The 24,826-nt window shown below is 38.9% G+C and overlaps 1 protein-coding gene across 2 annotated transcripts in view; it reads right to left on the bottom strand.

Moving 5' to 3' along the window:
• The window catches only part of LOC143815558 (EF-hand calcium-binding domain-containing protein 4B-like), a 127,571-nt gene that overhangs the window by 4,860 nt on the left and 97,885 nt on the right, over window positions 1-24,826 (bottom strand). For both annotated transcript variants that reach the window (XM_077294874.1, XM_077294875.1), the window contains exons 11-14: window positions 21,475-22,022; window positions 17,591-17,672; window positions 6,365-6,479; window positions 1,205-1,306 (exon numbers count right to left, since the gene is read on the bottom strand). In XM_077294874.1, the coding sequence (XP_077150989.1) occupies window positions 1,205-1,306; window positions 6,365-6,479; window positions 17,591-17,672; window positions 21,475-22,022 (847 nt within the window). The remainder of the gene's footprint in view (window positions 1-1,204; window positions 1,307-6,364; window positions 6,480-17,590; window positions 17,673-21,474; window positions 22,023-24,826) is intronic.

Here is a 24,826-nt window from a genome sequence, read left to right as displayed (position 1 = left end):
TGCGATCCGGAGAATACTGTGTGCTGTACACTGTGTGAGTTTTTGACATTAAACACGTTTTGCTGTGAACTTTCCCTGTGGTCACTGCCTGTCATACTGCACCAACCCCGCTGAACTACATGACTTAAAAATATATTCTTTTCACATTTAAAAAAGATATAATAGTGTAAAAGTAGTAAAGTAAGGATTAACTAATATGCACATATTATCCCAAAATAGGCCCTCTCCTTAACGGGTTAAAAGGGAAGAAAAAAAGTCTAGTACAGCAATACACTATGTAATGTTTAATTGCCACATTTGGTTGGTGCCATCTACTTTCACGTTATCCAGTGGCGCCAGCCTGAGTAAGGGGGATTTCCATAATTAGTTTCATGCTGAAATAAATCCTAAACATGGTACTTATTTTAATCCCTTATACCCAAAATGTTGTGATATATTTTGGTTGTTAATTAAGACTTAGCATCATTTTTCAGATCTGGAATGTGTCACTGTGTGATAATACATTTTGCAATGATTTTTACATCATCAAAGGAGTGTCAGGCCAAAATTAGTTATCTCCTATTCACAGGTGATCACTCATTGTTTGTGGGGGTCCGATTGCTGGGACTCACATCAATCTGCCTAATAGGTAACTTTTATTCCCATTATAGAAGAGTGGGACAGTGTATGTGTGCAACCTTTGGCGTGATTGGCGTCACCATGTCGTCATTGCAGGAATACAGGCACATTTTGGTATGGATTAATTCCTTTCTTTTTAGCACTTTGTATAATCATGCTTATTATCTGGAATCATGTTCATGCTAATGTTATTTGGCTCTAGACACCTTATATTCTTCTGATAGACAGTGGTTTTACATGAGAGTCATGCATTGTGCTTCTTATAACTTGATCCACAGGGACCTATTCAAGTAAGGTATGATACATGTTACATTAACATTTGTTTATCATACCATTTGTTGCATCACGAATATTCATGTACTTACACTATATCTTATTTTGAAATTGAATTGTTATGCATTTATGTCCCATTTTCTTATTGTGTGTTGTTTAAATCAATTCTTTATAAGCTTGTATGTCTATGCATTGCACCTACTTATCTAAAGAACACATAGGATTAAAAATATGTTTCTACTGGATCTATAGCTTTATTATTTAATGAATTTGTAGAATTTAAAATGGTGAACACTATAAAATATACCCATACCTGAGCCAACCTCTGTCCATCATCAAATGTCACCTGTCTTTCAGAATCACAGTCTAGTTTATTGCCAAGAAGAAGAATGATGATATCATCCATGGCTTTTTCCTATGAGTTAAGGATATAGAACATTGTCACCAGCAATAAGGGTTCAACATCCATAAGTATTATTAACCACATAGCGCATGTTCTTTACCTGCACATTATCAAGCTGACTATAACTGAGATAACTGTTGGATGAAGTCTCATTGAAAGAGGACATTTTGCCAAATTTTTCATGTTGCACTGGACACACAATGTGATAGTGGCTGTTTTTTGTTTTTTTATTTTATAACTCTGTTGCAGAGATATTAGCAATGAAAGCATTTGGACCCTAGTGAGTTAATTGTCATTAAGTTCCAGTGGGTGTTATCACATAGTTTTCACTGGGGTGTGTACTTGTTCTACCTGTATGATGTTGAGCAATCATAAGTAGGCAGCAATGCTCCAAGAAATGAGGAACACTCCCCAATAGCTTAGTGTAGGTTTTCAGTGTGTGAGATGTAATGATTCAACCAGGAACACTTTGTTTATCCTCCTGCGGAAGACAGCTGAGTTTAGCGGTGTCACATTACAAACCTTTTACTACCTCTCTCTCCTAGTACTGTCGCCTCTGATATACAATAATGTCCCTCTCCCCATACTGTCTGTTCAGAGATGTGTCAGTAATCACTTTTGTCTGTTGTGATCAACTTGTAAACAGTCTGCAGTGAGATCAGGGCTGTCATTATATGTCACATAGAAGACACAGAAGACGGAAGAGGCAGGTTATTCCTGTGTGATTTGTAATGACAGTCCTGATCTCACTGCAGAGTGATTACATGTTGTTAGAGAACAGCAGACATACAGTAAATATGATTACACACATCTACAGACAGGCAGTGTGAGGGATGCGGCAGTACAGCAAATGTTACCATGATATGAAAGAAGTAGAGCTGATAGAAGGGTTTGTAATTTGACACAGCAACACCCAGCTGCACTGCTCCTCTCCCTCACTGACTAATACAGGAGGTTAGACCAGGAGATCAGAGCTGTATCATTAAACTTTATCTCAAACACTTAGAAATTTGCACTGAGCTATTGTGGAGCGTTTTCAGATTTCTCATGTGTGTTGCTGCCTGCTTATGATTAGTCAGCATCATACAGGGAGAAGTTTCCCCAGTGAAAACCATCTGATAATCCACATGGACTTTAAAGGCCAAATGCTTTAATTGCTATTATCTTTGCAATGGAAAGGCAAAATAAATAAAAATGTTTTATTTCACTTTAGAGCCACTATTACTCCATGTGTCCTGTTCAACATAAAAAAAATTGGTGAAAGACCCTTTTACCCTCCAGCTATTCCTCCCGATGCTGCCATTAATGTGCACACTTTGGTCAGAAGGGGAAAAGCAGCAGGAATGGCATACTGTCAAAGGCTTAATATCTCACGGGAATAAAGGCTTAATATTGCATGACATGTTGAAATTCTTGAGTTGTGAACTCTGCATATTAGATATTGTCATGCCTTTAACCCCATAACGACCACCAATACGCCTTTTAACGGCAGCAATTAAGGGTACTTATGCCTCAGCGCCGCTTTTTATCAGTGCTGAGAAATAAGTGTATAGGACCCCCCATTTCTCTCTCCTCTGATGTGATCGCCTGACCTCCCCTCGGTACCTCTGGAGTCCGTGCAGCCTCCCGTGAAGTTCCCCTTGGCCGCCGGCATCTTCCACCGGGAAGAAAATGGTGGCACCTGCGCAGTACACCCACCGAGATCTGCCAACCGGCACCCGGCAACAATAGGAAATTTTTCCTATACTTTCATTTTGATCACTGTGCTAGACCCTATCACAGTGATCAAAATAAAAAAAATTGTAAATCAAACCCCCTTTTATAACCCCTTAATTAGGTAAAAATAATAAAATAAAAAAGATGTATTTATTTCCATTTATCCATTAGGGTTAGAGTTGGGCTAAAGTTAGGGTTAGGGTTGAGCTAAAGTTAGTGTTGGGCTAGGGTTAGGGTTGTTGTTATGGTTGGAATTACGGTTAGGGTTGGGATTACGGTTAGGGGTGTGTTAGGGTTATGATTAGGGTTGGGATTAGGGTTAGGGTTAGGGGTGTGTTGGGGTTAAGGTTGTTGATAGGGCTGGATTAGGGTTAGGGGTGTATTGGGGTTAGGGTTGCAGTTAGAATTGGGGGGGTTCCACTGTTTAGGTACATCAAGGGGGCTCCAAATGCGACATGGTGCCAGCCAATTTTGCATTCAAAAAGTCAAACAGTGATCCCTCCCTTCTGAGCCCTGCCATGCACCCAAACAGTGGCTTTACTCCACATATGGGGTATCGGTGTACTCAGGAGAAATTGCACAACACATCTTATGGTCCATTTTCTCCTGATCCCCTTGTGAAATAAACAAAATTGATTCCAAAGTAAACTTTTTGTGAAAAAAGTAAAATGTTAATTTTTTTCCTTCCACATTGCTCTAGTTCTCGTGAAGCACCTGAAGGGTTAATAAACTTCTTGAATGTGGTTTTGTGCACCTTGAGGGGTTCAGTTTTTAGAATGGTGTCACTTTTGGGTATTTAATGTTATATTGACCCAGCAAACTCACTTCAAATGTGAAATGGTAACTACGAAAAACGGTTTTGTAAATTTTGTTGGAAAAATGAGAAATCGCTAGTCAACTTAACTCTTATAAGGTCCTAACAAAAAAATTATGTTTCCAAAATTGTGCTGATGTAAAGTTGACATGTGGGAAATGTTATTTATTAACTAGTTTGTGTGGCACCGCTCTCTTATTTAAGGGTACAAAAATTAACATTTGAAAATTGCAAAATTTTCAAAATTTTTGCAAAATTTCCATTATAATTTCCATTCATAAATAAACGCAAATCATATCGAAGACATTTTACCACTAACATGAAGTACAATATGTCATGAAAAAACATCAGAATATTTGGGATACATTGAAGCGTTCTAGAGCCATAACCTCATAAAGTGACAGTGGTCAGAATTGTAAAAATTGGCTTGGTTATTAAGTACCAAATTGGCTCTGTCACTATGGGGTTAAGTTTCATTGTTGAATTTTATCTGCGGTACAGAGGCTCCATCTAGTGGCTACATTTATTTATTGGCACTAGCTTATTGTCCGTCTGATTCACAAATAGGAAAGTAATTGGCACATCCGTCCAACAATGTATAACATTTATAACAAGATTTATTGGAGAGTCATTAAAACATGGACTCCATTAACCCCTTACTGACCTCGGACGGGATAGAACGTCCGAGGTCAGCTCCCCTGCTTTGATGCAGGGCTCCGTGGTGAGCCCGCATCAAAGCCGGGACACGTCAGCTGTTTTGAACAGCTGACATGTGCCCGCAATAGGCGCGGGCAGAATCGCGATCTGCCCGTGCCTATTAACTAGTTAAATGCCGCTGTCAAACGCAGACAGCGGCATTTAACTACCGCATCCGGCCGGGCGGCCGGAAATGACGTCATCGCCGACCCCCGTCACATGATCGGAGGTCGGCGATGCTTTAGAATGGTAACCATAGAAGTCCTTGAGACCTTTATGGTTACTGATCTCCGGCAGCTGTGAGCGCCACCCTGTGGTCGGCGCTCACAGCACACCTGATTTTCTGCTACATAGCAGCAATCTGATGATCGCTGTTATGTAGCAGAGCCGATCGCGCTGTGCCTGCTTCTAGCCTCCCATGGAGGCTATTGAAGCATGGCAAAAGTTAAAAAAAAAAGTTAAAAAAAATGTGAAAAAAATAAAAAAAATATAAAAGTTTAAATCACCCCCCTTTCGCCCCAATCAAAATAAATCAATAAAAAAAATCAAACCTACAGATATTTGGTATCGCCGCGTTCAGAATCGCTCGATCTATCAATTAAAAAAAAGCATTAACCTGATCGCTAAATGGCGTAACGAGAAAAAAATTCGAAACGCCAGAATTACGTTTTTTTGGTCGCCGCGACATTGCATTAAAATGCAATAACAGGCGATCAAAAGAACATATCTGCACCAAAATGGTATCATTACAAACGCCAGCTCAGCACGCAAAAAATAAGCCCGCACCTGACCCCAGAAAAATGGAGACGCTATGAGTATCGGAAAATGGCGCATTTTTTTTTGCAAAGTTTGGAATTTTTTTTCACCACTTAGGTGAAAAATAACCTAGACATGTTAGGTGTCTATGAACTCGTAATGACCTGGAGAATCATAATGGCAGGTCAGTTTTAGCATTTAGTAAACCTAGCAAAAAAGTCAAACAAAAAACAAGTGTGGGACTGCACTTTTTTTGCAATTTCACCGCACTTGGAATTTTTTTCCCGTTTTCTATTAGACGACATGGTAAAACCAATGATGTCGTTCAAAAGTACAACTCGACCCGCAAAAAATAAGCCCTCACATGGCCAAATTGACGGAAAAATAAAAAAGTTATGGCTCTGGGAAGGAGGGGAGCGAAAAACGAACACGGGAAAATGGAAAATCCCAAGGTCATGAAGGGGTTAATGAATCTCCAGTAAAGCTTGTTCTAAATTTTATACATTGTTGAACAGATGTGCCGATTACTTTCCTCTTTTTGAATGCTTGGCTGAATTTCACCAGCAGGACTGGCACCTGACACAGATTTCAACTTTCAGAATTAAACTGCATGGCACGTTGAGCTCATAATCCCCTTGCTCTCCCAAGGTCAGACACAGCCATTACACAGTCCATTGCAGGGACACATTTGTAAGATTATCTCAGTACAGAAACGTTTTATTTAAACACATCCAATTGTGGAAATTTTTATTATTCCAAGATCTATTTGTTAAAATAAACTTTTCTTAGTGGGAAAATCCCTTTAAAAACTGCACACAATGGAAAATGGATCAATAGATCTAAAAATCTTGAATCCAGTCAAAATGACTCTAAATTGGTATTAAAAGTAATCATAAATCACACTTGGAATAGAACAATATCCCAAAGATCTACGGGACAGAGATTGATATTTACTATGATTGAATTTCCTTGGAAAATGTTATGTGAGTTTGCAACCCCTCTTTTTTACTAGTCTGACCATTGTCAGAATCTTCCAAATTCCTGTAATGTATAATTAATCTAAATTGTATATGACGTGATATCGTTACCTGAATGCAGTTCAGCCATCGGCGCACACCAGTGAAAGTTTCCCTAGAAGTTACATCATACATGATCACCATACCATCCGCTTTTCTAAAAAACTGCTCTGTGATGCTATAAAACCTGTCAGAGATATGAAGTATAGGTAAATAAATAAAAGTATGATTTCCTTCATACATTTAATTTATAGCATCGAAAACCATTATGCGCTGTATATTTGTAAATAGCTACAGTATTTTTATCTAGTTCTGAGCAGGTAGAGAACAAACATTTGGAGAATCCAAAATTCAGTCAAGCTACCCTCCTAGTATTAATAGACACTATGTTAAATATAATTTTTACTTATGACTTAAAGGGGAATAGACATGTAAAAACAGTTCACTTCATAAAACAATGATCAAACTCATGTGAGTACACAATACATGGTGCTACTGGAAGTCTTGGGTATCAGGCAATGATAGGAGACCAATAAATATGGTCTACGGTGTTAGATGCCATGAGCATCCTTGGTCGCCCCTTCCCCTCTGGTCTGTCAATGGCATTTGAGTATTAGACCATTTTGAAAACATGGCCTCACAGTTTGCATCACCTACCCCCAAAAAAACTTCTACAAAACTTAGCTCCTTATGGTAAAAAAAAGCCTCAATGTGGTCTATTCAGAACAAAAAGTAAAAAAAAATATTCAGTAACATTTTGTGGTGCTCAAAAGTGCTAATAAGAAAAAACAAGCTGTATTTAATTGGTATGAACAAATTTCCTGCCAACCTGTAGAATCAAGTTAGCTTGCTGTTTTACCAGCACAGCTCATGCACACGCTGCTTCTTTTTCTGTTCATGGAGCCATGCTTTGTTTTTGCCAAGACACAGAGAGTCAGTTCTTTCAGCGTTTTTCATCCATTCAAATGAATGAAAAAATAAGAGCCGTGAAAACTGTGTTTTTGCATGTTGATAGGCAGTTATGGTTTGACTTAATGCCACCAATGAATATCTCCCCTAATGAATTAATCTTTAAGGAAACGCGTCGGGAGTACCTTGGGAGGATCTTTAGCGATATACACTCACCGGCCACTTTATTAGGTACACCATGCTAGTAACGGGTTGGACCCCCTTTTGCCTTCAGAACTGCCTCAATTCTTCATGCCATAGATTCAACAAGGTGCTGGAAGCATTCCTCAGAGATTTTGGTCCATATTGACATGATGGCATCACACAGTTGCCGCAGATTTGTCGGCTGCACATCCCAAAGATGCTCCATACAAGGCAGGATGGATCCATGCTTTCATGTTGTTTACGCCAAATTCTGACCCTACCATCCGAATGTCGCAGCAGAAATTGAGACTCATCAGACCAAGCAACGTTTTTCCAATCTTCTACTGTCCAATTTCGATGAGCTTGTACAAATTGTAGCCTCAGTTTCCTGTTCTTAGCTTAAAGGAGTGGTACCCGGTGTGGTCTTCTGCTGCTGTAGCCCATCTGCCTCAAAGTTCGACGCACTGTGCGTTCAGAGATGCTCTTAGGCCTACCTTGGTTGTAACAGGTGGCGATTTGAGTCACTGTTGCCTTTCTATCAGCTCGAACCAGTCTGCCCATTCTCCTCTGACCTCTGGCATCAACAAGGCATTTCCGCCCACAGAACTGCCGCTCACTGAATTTTTTTTCTTTTTCGGACCATTCTCTGTAAACCCTAGAGATGGTTGTGCGTGAAAATCCCAGTAGATCAGCAGTTTCTGAAATACTCAGACCAGCCCTTCTGGCACCAACAACCATGCCACGTTCAAAGGCACTCAAATCACCTTTCTTCCCCATACTGATGCTCGGTTTGAACTGCAGGAGATTTTCTTGACCATGTCTACATGCCTAAATGCACTGAGTTGCCGCCATGTGATTGGCTGATTAGAAATTAAGTGTTAACAAGAAGTTGGACAGGTGTACCTAATAAAGTGGCCAGTGAGTGTATTTCTGTGTGTGGGGTAATGTGTGGTGAATGTATAAACCCCCCAGTACACACTTTAGGAATCAAAATGAACTTCCTCAGAAATAATTAACGGCATATATCTGGTGAGGTTGTCCCTTACTTATGTTATATGGCATGTCTTTTTACACCATTGTCATTGACAATATTTTTATATATTATATGGACTCTCCAAGCAGCTGTGGAGACATATCATGAGTAGTGATGAGCGAATATACTCATTACTCAAGATTTCCCGAGCACGCTCGGGTATCCTCCGAGTATTTTTTAGTGCTCGGAGATTTAGTTTTTATTGCCGCAGCTGAATGATTTACATCTGTTAGCCAGCATAAGTACATGTGGGGATTCCCTATCAACCAGGCAACCCCCACATGTACTTATGTTGGCTAACATGTAAATCATTCAGCTGCGGCAATAAAAACTAAATCTCCGAGCACTAAAAAATACTTGGAGGACACCCGAGCGTGCTTGGGAAATCTTGAGTAACGAGTATATTCGCTCATCACTAATCATGAGTGTTTTTGTATGTTTGTCTGCAGGTACGGACTGGGGCTGAAATTCAGACCTGGCATTTGAAATCATACAGGTCCATGTGGTCCCTATCCCCAAGCACCAGATGCGGATATATTACTAATATTACCCTGGATGGAGGAAAGCAAGATTTTCTACAAGACCAATATTTCTAATGATACCCTTTGCTTGGTGGGGTAAGTGACAGAGTCAGCGACTTTGTGCTCCATCACAACTCTTAACAGTATGGGTATCCTGAGAACACCGATTCTGTTAACGTAGCAGACAAAGCAGACCATGACCAGACAGGCCCTTCTGGCCTTTGCCAGAATTGCCAGATGGCCAGTACAACCAGTGGCTTTTTTAATTATATATTATTAAAAGTTATATTTTATGTTTGTCTCCCTCTGCTGTAGTCATATTGAATCTATTTGAGGTTGGGTCTTACCTATGGAACTTTTGTATCTATAGGTTTCTATTTATTAAAAAATAAAAAGCACTTAAAACCTGATAAAAAAAACGCATAAAAAACGCGAGGGTTAAATGCAGCGTTTTTTTTAGAACACTTTGATTGATGTGAAGAAATGGTGCAACTGCTGTTTTTTTCCATTCTCTCCCAGAAAGCAATAACATTTTATCAATAAGTTATATGTAAAATATTCATGTGGGGATTCCCTAACAAACAGCCAATCCCTGCATGTGTTCAAGTTGTCTAGCAGCCGCAAATCATGCAGCTGCGGCGACACAAACATAATCTACGAGCAGGCCCAAAATACTCTGAGAATACCCGAGCATGCTCGGAAATCTCGAGTAAAGGGCACACTCGCTTATCACTATTCCTAAGTGTTGAAAAAAGGTCCCTTAGTCTGTTTCAGTAGGCTCCACAATCATGGGGAAGACTGTTGACTTCACAGATGTCCAGTAGGCAGTCATACATAACATACTTCACAAGGAAAGTAAATTTTGCATTTCATTTGGAAATCAAGGTCCCAGAGTCTGGAGGAAGAGTGTAGAGCATGGGTCTCAAACTGCATTCCTCGAGGGCCTCAAACCATGCGTGTTTTCAAGATTTCCTTAGCATTGCACAAGGTGCTGGAATCATTCTGTGCAGGTGATTAAATTATCACCTGTGCAATACAAGGAAATCCTGAAAACATGACCTGTTTGCGGCCCTCGAGGAATGCAGTTTGAAACCTCTGGTGGAGAGGCACACAATCCAAGCTGCTTGAGGTCTAGTGTGAAGTTTCCACAATCAGTGATGGTTTGGGGAGCCATGTTATCTGTTGGTGTAGGTCCACTGTGTTTTATCAAGACCAAAGTCAGCACAGCCATCTACCAGGAAATTTTAGAGCACTTCATGCTTCCCTCTGCTGACAAGCTTTTTGGAGATGGAAATTTCCTTCTCCAGCAGGACTTGGCACCTGTCCACACTGCCAAAAGTACCAATACCTGGTTTAAAAACAACAGTATCACTGTGCTTGATTGGCCAGCAAACCTGCCTGACCTTAGCTCCTTAGAGAATCTATGGGGTATTGTCAAGAGGAAGATGAGAGACACCAGACCCAACAATGCAGATGAGCTGAAGGCTGCTATCAAAGCAACCTGGGCTTCCATAACACCTCAGCAGTTCCACAGGCTGGTCGCCTCCAGGCCACGCTGCATTGATGCAGTAATTGAGGAGCCCTGCTCAAGTATTGAGTGCATTTACTGAACATACATTTCAGTAGGCCAACATTTCGGATTTTAAAATCGTTTTTCAAGCTGGTGTTATAAAGTATTCTAATTTACTGAGATGACTTTTTGGTTTTCATTGGCTGTAAGCCATAATCATCAACATTAACAGAAATAAACACTTGAAATAGATCACTCTGTTTCTAATGACTCTATATGATATAGGAGATTCACTTTTTGTATTGAAGAACTTAAATAAATTTAAATGATATTCTAATTTTGTGAGAAGTACCTGTATTCTTATATACCGTATATTATTATTATATATACATTATCGATATCTATCAATATAAATATCTATCAATATTATTATATATATATGTATTTTTATATTGATAGAAAAATAAAATGTTGTGATTGTTACACCATTTTTACCAGTGTGTAAGAACCACAGTCATGACTTTCAAGGAGCCACAATGTTAAGATTTGAACACTAGGGGGCAGAGTTTAGCAAGAAAAGAGAATAGAGCTCTTGAAGGTAAACTGGATGCAGAAGCTGCAGAGTTGAGTCATACAGGTTTACGTAAAAACAAATCCATAGAGAGATCACAGACATATACAATAGGTATATATTATAATGTATATATAATACATTAAAACTGTGATGAAACAATAAAAGGTCAACAATGCTGAGTAATTGGAAGTCTAAATAGGAAGATCCCAACTCATAAAAACTACAATTGTCAAAGTAACAAAAATATACATCAATTAAAAAAAAACTGACCGCAAGCATTGTAGGAAAATGTACTGTATATAATTAAAATATAGAGATGCAGGAAAATTGTAGATAGCAAGCTGGGAAATCATAAAAAAGAATAATAAAATGTCAAGAAGGTATACCAATTGGGTATAGTTATGGTTTACATAACCCTAAAAATATCACAAAATATAAAAATGCAAAAATACATGGAAAAGGTATTATGAAACTCATCTCACAAATAATAAAAATCACGTAGAAGCAAGAAATCTATATAAATGAAGAACATGGTGAGATACAATCACTAGGTGGCTCACCATCAGATAAACTTGAAGAGAATCTACCAGTGGGATCACCCCTACTAAGCCGTTTGTGTGGATATGCAGGTCGTAAGAAGCTGAATAGAATGATATCTTGGAATCTGCGATCCAAAGTCTTATTCCAGAGAAATTCATGTCTTTCTTATATATAAACTAGATGGTGGCCCGATTCTAACGCATCGGGTATTCTAGAATATGCATGTCCACGTAGTATATTGCCCAGCCACGTAGTATATTGCCCAGTGACGTAGTATATTGCCCAGTTACATTGTATATTGCCCAGTGACGTAGTATATTGCCCAGTTACATTGTATATTGCCCAGTGACGTAGTATACAGCACAGAGCCACATAGTATATTGCTCAGTGACGTAGTATATTGCCCAGTGACGTAGTATACAGCACAGAGCCACGTAGTATATTGCACAGCCCATGTAGTATATTGCCCAGCCACGTAGTATATTGCCCAGTTACGTAGTATATTGCCCAGTTACATTGTATATTGCCCAGTGACGTAGTATACAGCACATAGCCACATAGTATATTGCCCAGTTACGTAGTATATTGCCCAGTTATGTAGTATATTGCCCAGTGAAAAAGTGTATTGACCAGTGACAAATTATACAGCACAGAGCCATGTAGTATATTGCCCAGCCACGTAGTATATTGCCCAGCCACATATGACACAGGTTAAAAAAATAAAAAATAAACATATACTCACCTTCCTCAGGCGCGTTGCAGCTCTGTCGCCTGTGTGGGGTGCAGGCGGCAGCTTCCGGTCCCAGGGTGTGATGACGTAGCGGTCACGTGACTGTGTAGCGGTCACATGACCGTGACGTCACAGCAGGTCCTATCCGCACAGGCGCGCACGACTTGTGATGATGTCACGGTCACATGACCGTGACATCATGGCAGGTCCTTCCGCCAGACCATCCTTGCCATCGGAACGTTCCGCTTGCATCGCGAGGAGCGGGAAAGGCGGCGTAGGTGAGTATATAATCTTTTTTTTTTTTCTTTATTATTTTTGACATTAGATGTTTTTACTATTGACGCTGCATAGGCTGCGTCAATAGTAAAAAAAACTTGGTCACACAGGGTTAATAGCAGTGGTAACGGAGTGCGTTACCCACGGCATAACGCGGTCCGTTACCGCCGTCATTAACCCTGTGTGAGAGGTGACCGGAGGGGTGTATGCGGGCGCCGGGCAGTGAGTGCGGGGAGTAAGGAGCGGCCATTTTCTTCTGGACTGTGCGCGTCGCTGATTGGTCGTGGGCGTTTTGCCACGACCAATCAGCAACTTGGATTCCATGACAGACAGAGGCCACGACCAATGAATATCCGTGACAGACAGAAGGACAGAAAGACGGAAGTGACCCTTAGACAATTATATAGTAGATGAGCTGTTCCAGGCTATGGGACGGACACTGACCTACATGAGTTCTTAACAGCTCATTTACATATAAGAAAAAAACGTGGATTTTCCTGGAATAAGACATCGGATCTCAGATATCAAGGCATCATTTTATTCAGCTTCCTATGATCTGCATGCACATGTAGACTTTATAGGAGAATTGATCATACTGATAGTTTCCCTTTAAAATATTCGCTATAGGAAATAGCACATTTCACAAAAAGTGTATCTGGTTTGAACATTTGTAAAAGAGTGAAACAATAGGTACAGACATATAGGAACATGAACATAGGTAACGTAAAAACACATCAGCAGCATAAATAACAAAAATCCATATACACATAGAGCAATAGTAATATCTTAAATCAACACAACATGGTGGTTATGGAGCACTTCGAGCTGATTCTGTTCTTAAAGAACTTTGAGGAGAATCATTCATAATAGCAGAGAATATGCTTCGGGCAGGAGTCAGACTAAACATATGGAAAATCGGTCTGAGTCTCCCTGCCGAGAGTCGCATGAGTGATCTCCGTATGGTCATCCGTGTGTGATGCGTTTACAATGCGATGCTGCGATTTTCTCGCACCTATGTATCCGTATGACATGCGTATGGCTTTACATTTCTCACTGCTTTTCACCATTGAATTTAATGGTTCAATGGGCTGAAATTAGGAAAATGTGTGCGTATTTCTCACAAGTCACACTGATGGTCCTTGTGGTGTCCGATTTTTTTCTCGCACCCATAGACTTGCATTGGCGAGACTCGGACAATATATACTGTATGCATAAAATCGTAGCATGCTGCTGTTTCATTCACATGCTGAATACGCCCGAGAAAAAGAACGGTGATGGGAGCTGCCCCATAGATTAACACTGATCCGAGTGCTATGCAATGTTTTCTCGCATAACACGCATCCGTATTATACGTTAGTGTGACCCCGGCCTCACAGAGGTAAACGCAAGTGTATAGTGGCACATAAGGTGTCTATGGGCCTGTAATATGGACATGTAGAGTGTGCTGCCATCCAAGGTCTCCAAACATCATATATAAATAATAAATGTGGGAACAATAAAACATATTATAAACATAAATGGAACAATAAACAGACAAAATAAAGTAAAATCCTAAAAACAAAACAATAACAAAGTATAGCACAAGCATAACTATTACTGAGATACTAGGAATGGGGTAGAAAAAGTATGATTAGAAGAAAATAAGGAATAGGCTTGAAATGAAGAAAATTAAAAATTAAAAAAATGTGTTTAACCTAGTTGAATGTTAAAATGAATAGCTCCAAAACAGATTTACATGCTTTTTATTTGTTGTATTAGTGATATATTTGAGGAAAGAAGTTGTGTTTTCACTGACTAGGGAGGTCTCGCTCAGGTTTTCACTAAACAGCTATTTTTACAAGGTAAGAGCGCCATCACCAGACAATATCCCATCAGTGACCGGTGGGTTGTATTCTGTAGAGTGATGCTCTGGTCACATTGCCATTGGTGCCTCCACCTCTAGTGCTGTTGGCAATGTCATCCACTGTAGATAGCAAGAATGACAGCACCCAACATTGTTCTTTCTATTAAAGCAGGGAAGCCTGATGGTTTATTGGCACTGAACTTTGATGCCTCGCGTAAAGTCTCCAATTCTGATTTAAACAAAATGTCAGAATTCTTGACTAATTCTAGATTATTTCCATCCATTGTGTAATAGGTCCAGCCCAGCATCATGGCTTACCTTGTGATAAAAAGCAATATCGCCTCTTTATTTTTATCATATCCATTTTTCCAACCATGTTTGCAGTCTTTTTTTTTTCACTTGTTGATTTTAAATTACATATTATTTTACTTTGACAAATGTAACTTTTTTTTGTTTGGGATTTTTCAATTCGAATTTCCAATATTGTTGAATTTTCTTTTTGCCAACCTCAACATAGTTCGCATTGATATAGAACTGAGAGAGCTGGTTCTTCACTTGTTAAAAATGCCCTTATAACCCATAGCAATCAAAATTCATCTTGATGTAAATGTACAATAGAAATGCGCTAAAACTGAACGGAGCCATCTCGGGAGCTGGATCTTCTCTATGCAGCATGGGTGCCAGTTCTGTTACACAGCCGGCACCTGACAGTAACTGAGGCAAATTGGAGCTAGCTTTGTTAGCATCAATTTAACCTTTTAAATGCCGGTGTCAAATATCACATTTAAAAGTCTTCAAGATGGCTGCTGTCATTCCACCTTACTTGATCAGTTTGCATGGCAGCCAGGGGCCTTCTGAAGGCACCCATGTCTGCCATATGAAATCAAGTTATGCAGATGAGCACGTAGCTGGACTTCATAGAGATTGTCTATTTCAGAATACATTGCAATACTATTGTATATGTTCAACTTTCCTAAAGGGTGTAATTAAAAAAAGAAATTAAATAGGTAAATAAAAATATACAGCTCTGGCAAAAATTAAGAGACCACCACATCAAAACCCTGTCATGGGCAGCCCAATCTCTGGACCTGAACCCCATTGAAAACCTCTGGAATGTAATCAAGAGGATGATGTAGAGTCACAAGCCATCAAACAAAGAAGAACTGCTTACATTTTTGCGCCAGGAGCAGTGTGAAAGACTGGTAGAAAGCATGCCAAGATGCATGAAAGCTGTGATTAAAAATCATGGTTATTCCACATAATATTGATTTCTGTTCCTGAGTTAAAACATTAGTATTGTTGTTTCTAAATGATTATGAACTTGTTTTCTTAGCATTATTTGAGGTCTGAAAGCACTGTTTGTTTTTTTTTATTTTGACCATTTCTCCTTTTCAGAAAAAATATACAGGTCCTTTTCAAAAAATTAGCATATAGTGTTAAATTTCATTATTTACCATAATGTAATGATTACAATTAAACTTTCATATATTATAGATTCATTATCCACCAACTGAAATTTGTCAGGTCTTTTATTGTTTTAATACTGATGATTTTGGCATACAACTCCTGATAACCCAAAAAACCTGTCTCAATAAATTAGCATATTTCACCCGACCAATCAAATAAAAGTGTTTTTTAATACCAAACAAAAAAACCATCAAATAATAATGTTCAGTTATGCATTCAATACTTGGTCGGGAATCCTTTGGCAGAAATGACTGCTTCAATGCGGCGTGGCATGGAGGCAATCAGCCTGTGACACTGCTGAGATGTTATGGAGGCCCAGGATGCTTCAATAGCGGCCTTAAGCTCATCCAGAGTGTTGGGTCTTGCGTCTCTCAACTTTCTCTTCACAATATCCCACAGATTCTCTATGGGGTTCAGGTCAGGAGAGTTGGCAGGCCAATTGAGCACAGTAATACCATGGTCAGTAAACCATTTACCAGTGGTTTTGGCACTGTGAGCAGGTGCCAGGTCGTGCTGAAAAATGAAATCTTCATCTCCATAAAGCATTTCAGCCGATGGAAGCATGAAGTGCTCCAAAATCTCCTGATAGCTAGCTGCATTGACCCTGCCCTTGATGAAACACAGTGGACCAACACCAGCAGCTGACATGGCACCCCACACCATCACTGACTGTGGGTACTTGACACTGGACTTCAGGCATTTTGGCATTTCCTTCTCCCCAATCTTCCTCCAGACTCTGGCACCTTGATTTCCGAATGACATGCAAAATTTGCTTTCATCAGAAAAAAGTACTTGGGACCACTTAGCAACAGTCCAGTGCTGCTTCTCTGTAGCCCAGGTCAGGCGCTTCTGCCGCTGTTTATGGTTCAAAAGTGGCTTTACCTGGGGAATGCGGCACCTGTAGCCCATTTCCTGCACACGCCTGTGCACGGTGGCTCTGGATGTTTCCACTCCAGACTCAGTCCACTGCTTCCTCAGGTTCCCCAAGGTCTGGAATCGATCCTTCTCCACAATCTTCCTCAGGGTCCGGTCACCTCTTCTTGTTGTACAGCGTTTTCTGCCACATTGTTTCCTTCCAACAGACTTACCATTGAGGTGCCTTGATACAGCACTCTGGGAACAGCCTATTTGTTGAGAAATTTCTTTCTGGGTCTTACCCTCTTGCTTGAGGGTGTCAATGATGGCCTTCTTGACATCTGTCAGGTCGCTAGTCTTACCCATGATGGGGGTTTTGAGTAATGAACCAGGCAGGGAGTTTTTAAAAGCCTCGGGTATCTTTTGCATGTGTTTAGAGTTAATTAGTTGATTCAGAAGATTAGGGTAATAGGTCATTTAGAGAACCTTTTCTTGATATGCTAATTTATTGAGACAGGTTTTTTGGGTTATCAGGAGTTGTATGCCAAAATCATCAGTATTAAAACAATAAAAGACCTGACAAATTTCAGTTGGTGGATAATGAATCTATAATATATGAAAGTTTAATTGTAATCATTACATTATGGTAAATAATGAAATTTAACACTATATGCTAATTTTTTGAGAAGGACCTGTACAATGCAATGACAACACTGCAAAATGTGAATATTTAATATGGCGGTTTTACTGCCAAGAGAGCAAGTTTTGGCTGCAGAAAAAATCCAATAAAACATATGTGAAAATAGTCTTACAGCATAAACAAATGTATGGAATAATCCTCTGAAAATGCTCCTTACCTCTCCTGTCCAGCAGTGTCCCACAGCTGTAGTGCATATTGCTTGTTGTCCACAATTAGGCTTTTAATTCGATAATCTATTCCTGCAGTATAAATAAGTCATAGGAAGTATTAAACACTTTATACACTTTACTTACATACATTGTATTTTCTCTACTGCAGAATTAGCTCTGTATAGTCATCATTAGGCTATGTGATATCTGACTGATGTAAAATTATAGGTCTATTTTTCATCCCTCCGTTACACTTGTGAGTGCTAGCATTACCTCACACATCTGCATCACAGCTTCCTAGGCTTTTCTACATGTAGTAAAACCACTAAAAGAACAATGGTGTCATTTCCTTTAGATCAATGAGGAAGCCGGGTTTTTCTTTTTTATGAAGTACACAGTGTTCTCTAAACTTTCCCTGGATCCTTAACTGGACATAGACATCTGTTGTGAGCAGATGAATGTAGAAACATTTACATGAACAACAGATTTTCATCTTGGTAATACATTTTAAAAGGATTTTCGTGTTTGCAATTTCATTTTTTTCTTCCCCTTTTTCCAAGAGTAACTTTTTTTATTTTTCCGTCCACATATGCATATGAGAGCTTGCTTTCTTGCAGAACGAGTTGTAATTTTGAAATACTCCATTTATTGTAATCATGCAATGTACTGGAAAATGGTAAATAAAAATTTCAAGTACAGAAAAATGTTTTAAAAAATACAATTTTGCCATTTTTTTGGTTTTGTTTTCATAGTGTTCATTGCGTGGTAAAAATGAGCTGGCAACATGATTATCTTGGTCACTGTAGTAACTGTGGTGATATCAAGTATGTACAGTTTTCTTTTTTAGTTTAAATGATTAAAAAAATAAATAAATGTGCCTCGCCATTTGCGGCGACTCATGACTAATATTTTCCATCCATGGTGTTATGGGTTGTCCATTACAGTGAAAGCTGATTTTTTTATTGACAATATTAGGGGTTAAATATGACATTTTGATTGCTTTTTTTATACAAGTGTGTGGTGAACAAAGAACTATGATTCTGGTGTTTTTATTTTTTTTACAGCATTTACAGTACGATATATATAATAAGTAATTCTAATATAACAAATTTTGATAGTTATGCTTATTTTTTATTTAATTTTATAATGGAGAAAGAGGGGTTATTCTAATTTTTAGTTTTTTTTTATTTATTTTTTAAATTTTTGTTTAGTCCTTTTAGAGGTCTTGAACCTTTGATCGTATGTTCTATATACAGCAGCACTATAGAGAATGCAGGCATCAAGTTAACTATCTCATTATTTATAGGTCTATATAATATCTTCCTTATACAGATAACTTTTGTTCCCTCTTTTTTCTTCTGGGCTTTTTTTGTGGTTTCATCCGTTGTGTAGCTTATGTATTTTTAGCTTTTTAATATCATGAATTTTAAATGGTTTAAAGAGAATCTGTCACCATGAAAATGCAGACTAATCTGCAGACATCATGTTATAGAGCAGGGAGAGCTGAGTACACAGATATACAGCTCTATGAGAAAATATTCAGTATAAGGCCGGGGTCACACTTGCGAGTGCAATGCGAGAATCTCGCGCAAGCCTCTCGCCTCAATACATGTATTTCTATGCAGCCGAACGCTCCGGTCCCGAGTGCCGGCGGCAGTGCGGGTATTGAGGCGAGAGACTCGCGCGAGATTCTCGCATTGCACTCGCAAGTGTGACCCCGGCCTTACCTGTGTTGTAATCACATAAACCTTTGTTCTGGGATTTTCAGTCCAGCGGAAGGTCCCATCAGTTACTGACAGCAATCTTTGTATAAGTGTGCATGCAGAGACAGCTGTCAGTCACTGATAGGACCACCGAGTGCTCAACTTCTCCTGCTCTATAACATGGGGCCTGCAGATCGGTCTGCATTTTCATGGTGGCAGGTTCTCTTTAACAACCATGATTTTATTACATTGAGTCTTTCACCTATACCCATTTTTTTCTTTTTCTTTTTTTTAAAACTCTGTAAAAAAATAATCAGCACATAATTTTGGACTTATGTAGATGAAAAGGAATCTGTCAGTGGGCTCCAACACCTCTATCTCCACCAAAAACTTGATTGGGACATGTATGACTTTGAATATATTAGGCAATCTGAAATACTGCAGGCAGTCATCCTCAACCAATGATCATAATGGCAGCTGGCCCAAAGTGTCAACCAGAAACATGGGTCCAGCAACCCTTATGATGGTGAGCATGATCATGCCACTTGTTTCACAGGTGATCTCATATTACTATTATGACCCCCTGACACCACACACACCAACAAATATAACCATTTATATGAAATAGTAGGTCTTTGAAACATTAGCCAATTACTCCATTTCTCAAAAATGATGGTTTTACATATGCAAATTAGGCTGAAGAGGGCTGGGCATGCTAGAGCCCTTTGTGAGTCTCTACCTGCTTTGATCAACTCTGCAATGCAACCAGTGAGCAATCAGTTAAGCAGAAGAAGGTAGCTCTAGGTGGGAAATAGTGGCTTTTTGTGGGAGGCAGAAGTGTTTTCTTTCAGTAATAGCAACCGATTGAATAAGTGAAGGTAGAAATGCCTTAGGTTTCAAAGACCTACATGCCCATGAACACAATTGTAAGATTGGGACAGCCAGACAGATTCCCTTTTAAAATATGGAATGTTGTTTAAGGGTGGCTATTCATTTGAAGTTTATAAGTAGCAATTTTAGGCAACACAGGTGTATATATATAATTGCATGTACAGTATGTATAGAACCTGAATATACAAACATCCTCTTTAAAAAGAACCTACTTTTCAAACAGTGTGTAACGTTACACTGGCTCACCTCTTTGGGTGACCTCCATCTTTTTTTGGCCATTGTTCTGCTGCTACATTGGTCCCTGAATCGCAAATATAAAATTACTCCTGTTCTTTTAAAGGTCAGTATATACCAATCACTCTTGTCCCATTTTTGTGGCCCTTTAAGTTCCAAATTCCGCTAAGGTATCTCTTCAGTATCAATAAGGCTTGTAAACTTAATCTTGCCTGCTGACCATTCTGAGCTCTGCCTGTCTGCTTCGTGTAACCAAACTCTGGCTGCATTGACCTGTGTAGAGTCTGACTATGGTTCCTTTTGTCTTCTGGTGACTTCAACCCATTTGTGCATCAGCCTGAGTATTCACTGTAGGAAATTCCATACCCTCTTGTAGGGGTGAAGAATGCACTATCCCTTATATTCCTCTACATAGTTCACCATTATACCAGACCACGCATATTGGTGACCTAGTGGGTACACATTTCTTGCTCACCATATTATTATGATACTCATGCCTTACAAAAGAGTGGCCAGTTAGGACTGCAGGGAAAACGATAAATGATTATCCTGCTGTGAACCAATAAAAAAGTAGAAAGGTTTTTTCTCCTATTTTCAGAAATTGTTCCTCATTAGTGGCCCAAAAAAGCTGTTCAAATGTCTTGGTGAGCAACCTATTAGAGGTTCCTTCATGAAAAAGTCATACCATGGCCAACATAACAGAAACCTAGCAAACAAAACCCCCAGAAGGTCCCTCTACTTAAGTTGGCTCTATACTGTTGGATGAATTTTCAAGTGTATTAATGGGGAGAGAGGAGTTTGCTGTTGCTCCCCTGAAAACAAAAGGATCAGAAGTTACAATTTCAATGGCTGAATCATTTTCTCCCTGCAAATCATTGGTCATGGGGACTTGGAACTATACAGATCAAATGTTCAGCCACAGAGATTAGCAGGTTTTAACAACTTTCATGTAATGAGGACCTTTATTTTGCCCTACTTGCATTATGGCATATTTTATGGGAATTTTATCTACACTATGGCATATTGTGAGATGCATAAACATGAAAACAAAATTTCCTTCTTACCTATTGTAGCAGATGTTTTCTTGCTGTAGGACCCTTCATGAACTTGACATAGAAAAGATGTTTTTCCAACATGGGTGTTTCCAACAAACATAATTTTATAGACATGGTCTGGGTCTGAATGGAATTCTTGAAAGTGGTTTGGTATTTTTGACTTATGTTCTACCTTCTCATGAAAGTTCGAGATTTCAGAAGTGTTCTTGTTTTCAACATCAAAGTCTTGTTGGATACTTTTCATCTTTGAAACTAAGTCTATCTTTTTCACATCTCGGTGGGATGTTTTGTTTATTTCAAATGAAATACTACTTTGTTCTTTTTTTGCGTAACCATCAAGGGCAGGTGATTGGGATTCGGTAAGATGACTATGACCAGAGTCTCCTGCTTCTGTAGTACTGAAGAAGTCTCCAGTTGGCATTTCCTCTGTAATACCTTCTTGAAGTAGTTTGGAGTGTTTAAGTAGGCACTCTTGTATTGGGTCTTCTTCTATTGAAATGACTCTTGCTCTTGAACTTTTAAAGGTATTGGTGCTCTTGAATGTGTTCTGCTGATCACTAAATGTGATGGTGTATAAAATAGTTTTAGCACACAACGCAAGCACAGATATTAAATATAATTAATTCTATATAATTTATACTTTTGTTTTGCTTATATTTACTAGTTGAATTACATTTAAAAACTAATTGTAGTATGGAGTTTTCTTTATGATCCTGGCAATGTGTCAGGGCTATGAGTTGGTTGTGTTAGTTATAGACACCAAAGGCTAAATGTTATAGGCGCAAAATTAAACCTAATTTCAAATTATGCTTGAATATTTCTGTAAAAATCAGTTGATCCTTTATTTAAAATAATAATTAATGCTTCAGCTTAACACCTTATTTATTATCATGCTCTTCTGAAATCTTAAATTGGCCACCAATGTGAGGTCTCATGCACAGAAAAGAGCTTGTGCGGTAGCACACAAGCCATGAAGCCAAACTGTCATATGCTTCATCGTTTAGGTACCATATTATGGAGAATGAATGCTTTTATTGAAGAATATCTCCCGAATTCACCACAATTAGGCCAAATTATTTCTGAATCCAACATAAAACAACTTTCCCCTTCCTCAATACACAATTGGAGTTACAGAGATGCAAAATTATCAGAAACATTTTTATTTTGTCAAATTCTATTATTCAAAACCACTTGTGCGCATGGACTCTTAAAGGGAATCTGTCACTAGAGTTTTGGTACTCCATCTAAGAACAGCATAATATAGAGGTAGAGACCATAATTCCAGTGTTATATCTCTTGCTAGGCTTCTTGCTGTAGTTTTGTTAAAATCCCTGTTTTATCTACGGCAGATGTCCCAGTTCTCAGAATGTGGATCTCTGAATAACCCCACCGACATCACTGATTGGCAGCTTTCTGTGTACATAGTGAGAAATTGGCCAATCAGTGGTGGTGGTGGGGGTTGTACTGAGCTCATGAATGTGGCAGCAAGGTTATTAGTCCTCTAGTGATAATCTCCTGCTGGTAAAACAGTGATTTTATCAAAACTACAGCAAGCCACTCTGTGTCACATCGTCAGATAAAAATCAAATTCAAAACATTGACTAAAATTTGACTATTTTTTGCATACTAGAAAAATAGCTGACAAGTGAATGAGACCTAAGCCTTATGTTTTCTGAGATGTAATTATTGATGGGCAGCACGATGGCTCAGTGCAGCGCTGGAGTCCTGGGTTCAAATCCCACCAAGGACAACATCTGCAAGGAGTTTGTATGTTCTCCCCGTGTTTGCGTGGGTTTCCTCCGGGTTCTCCGGTTTCCTCCCACATTCCAAAGACATACTGATAGGGGATTTAGATTGTGAGCCCCATCGGGGACAGCGATGATAATGTGTACAAACTGTAAAGCGCTGCGGAATATGTTAGCGCTATATAAAAATAAAGATTATTATTATGGGTCCCTTTATCTGTACAATAGAGTGGTTAGGGCACTCGAAGGCGCCATGTAACCTTTATAGTTTATGCAAATCTAATGGTGTCTTGGGTCAAATCCCACCAAGAACAGGTTCTCCTCTTGTTTGTGTGGGGAATTTAGAGTGTAGGCTATAAAGGCAGCAGTAATGACAATGTCTGTAATGTTCTGTAGAAAATGTTGCTGTTTTATAGGCAAGCATTAATACTAAATACAGTAAATTAAATGTGAATTAAAAAAAATACCAATATCATAATATAATACACATATCATTAAATTTGACAATATATTATCCAATAACCTGTAACTTCCATTGCTTTTCTTGGGAGACAATAAATACAGACCTATTGTCTAGCAAAGTACAACAATCCCTGACATTTATGCTAGTGCTGCCGCACCCTTCAAAACTCTTCTTCAAAGCCTACAATTAATTACAATTGCTTTAAAGTAGTCTTTGCTTTGAAGCTGCTGTGGTACAAGAGGGTGGGAAGTATACGCTATAATAGTTGGTTTCATGAATATGTTTTTATTTTTTCACACACTTGTGAAACCATAAAATCAAAGCAATCTTTAAAACATGATGCTTATGGATGAAAAATAGCTTACTCAGCTATTTTGGCTTTATTTCTTTAATGACGTCTCAGATACCAGTTTCAGCTACTGGAACAGCAGGGTGTGTGTAAAAATATTGTTGGGCTACAAAGAGCATTCACTTTGAAGATTCTAGCTACCAATAAGTAAAAACATATTCATTTGTATCTATTCATGGCAATTTTTATCTAAATATACATGGTGCTATACTTCGACCCAATCACAAGCATTTAAAAGAAAGCTATCGGCAGAAAATAACTTATTATTTAAATCAGTTTTTTGTTACATATCCATATTAAAAAGGTTTGGCAATTTCTTTTCATATAATGAAGAAGTGAGGCATGTGATCTGATACAGAGCATTGACCTTGTCTCTTAGGAATCAAATTGCTTTGCATGTAAATTATCAGCAAATTTATAAATGTATCCTTAACCCCTCTCCAATAATTTAAGCAAATTAACATAATGTGACTGTCTTTTTTATCAACTTTTGAACTGACCAACAAGGCACAAAGGGGATAACTGCCCAGAGTCTCGCAGTGAACTTCTATGACCTGACGTCACCGCGAGCACGGGAAAGTTCTCACACTCGTAGTGCTGTCAGAAAGGTACTAGAAGTTCACCGCCAAAGAACTCAGTTCACTAAACTGATGTCAGCGTGAGCACAGTGGCAAAATTTCTAACGGTGCTTGCACTGTTGTCAGTTAGGTGAAGTGAATTCATTGGCTGTGAACTCTTAAGACCTTTCTGATGGCACTGCATGCATGTGAACTTTCTCACGCTCACGGTGACCTCAGACAGATC

This window comes from Ranitomeya variabilis, chromosome 3 (genome assembly GCF_051348905.1).
Source record: "Ranitomeya variabilis isolate aRanVar5 chromosome 3, aRanVar5.hap1, whole genome shotgun sequence".
NCBI classification, from domain to species: Eukaryota; Metazoa; Chordata; class Amphibia; order Anura; family Dendrobatidae; genus Ranitomeya; species Ranitomeya variabilis.
Note: the sequence above shows the minus strand (reverse complement) of the source record. Positions and strands in the feature narration are given on the sequence as shown.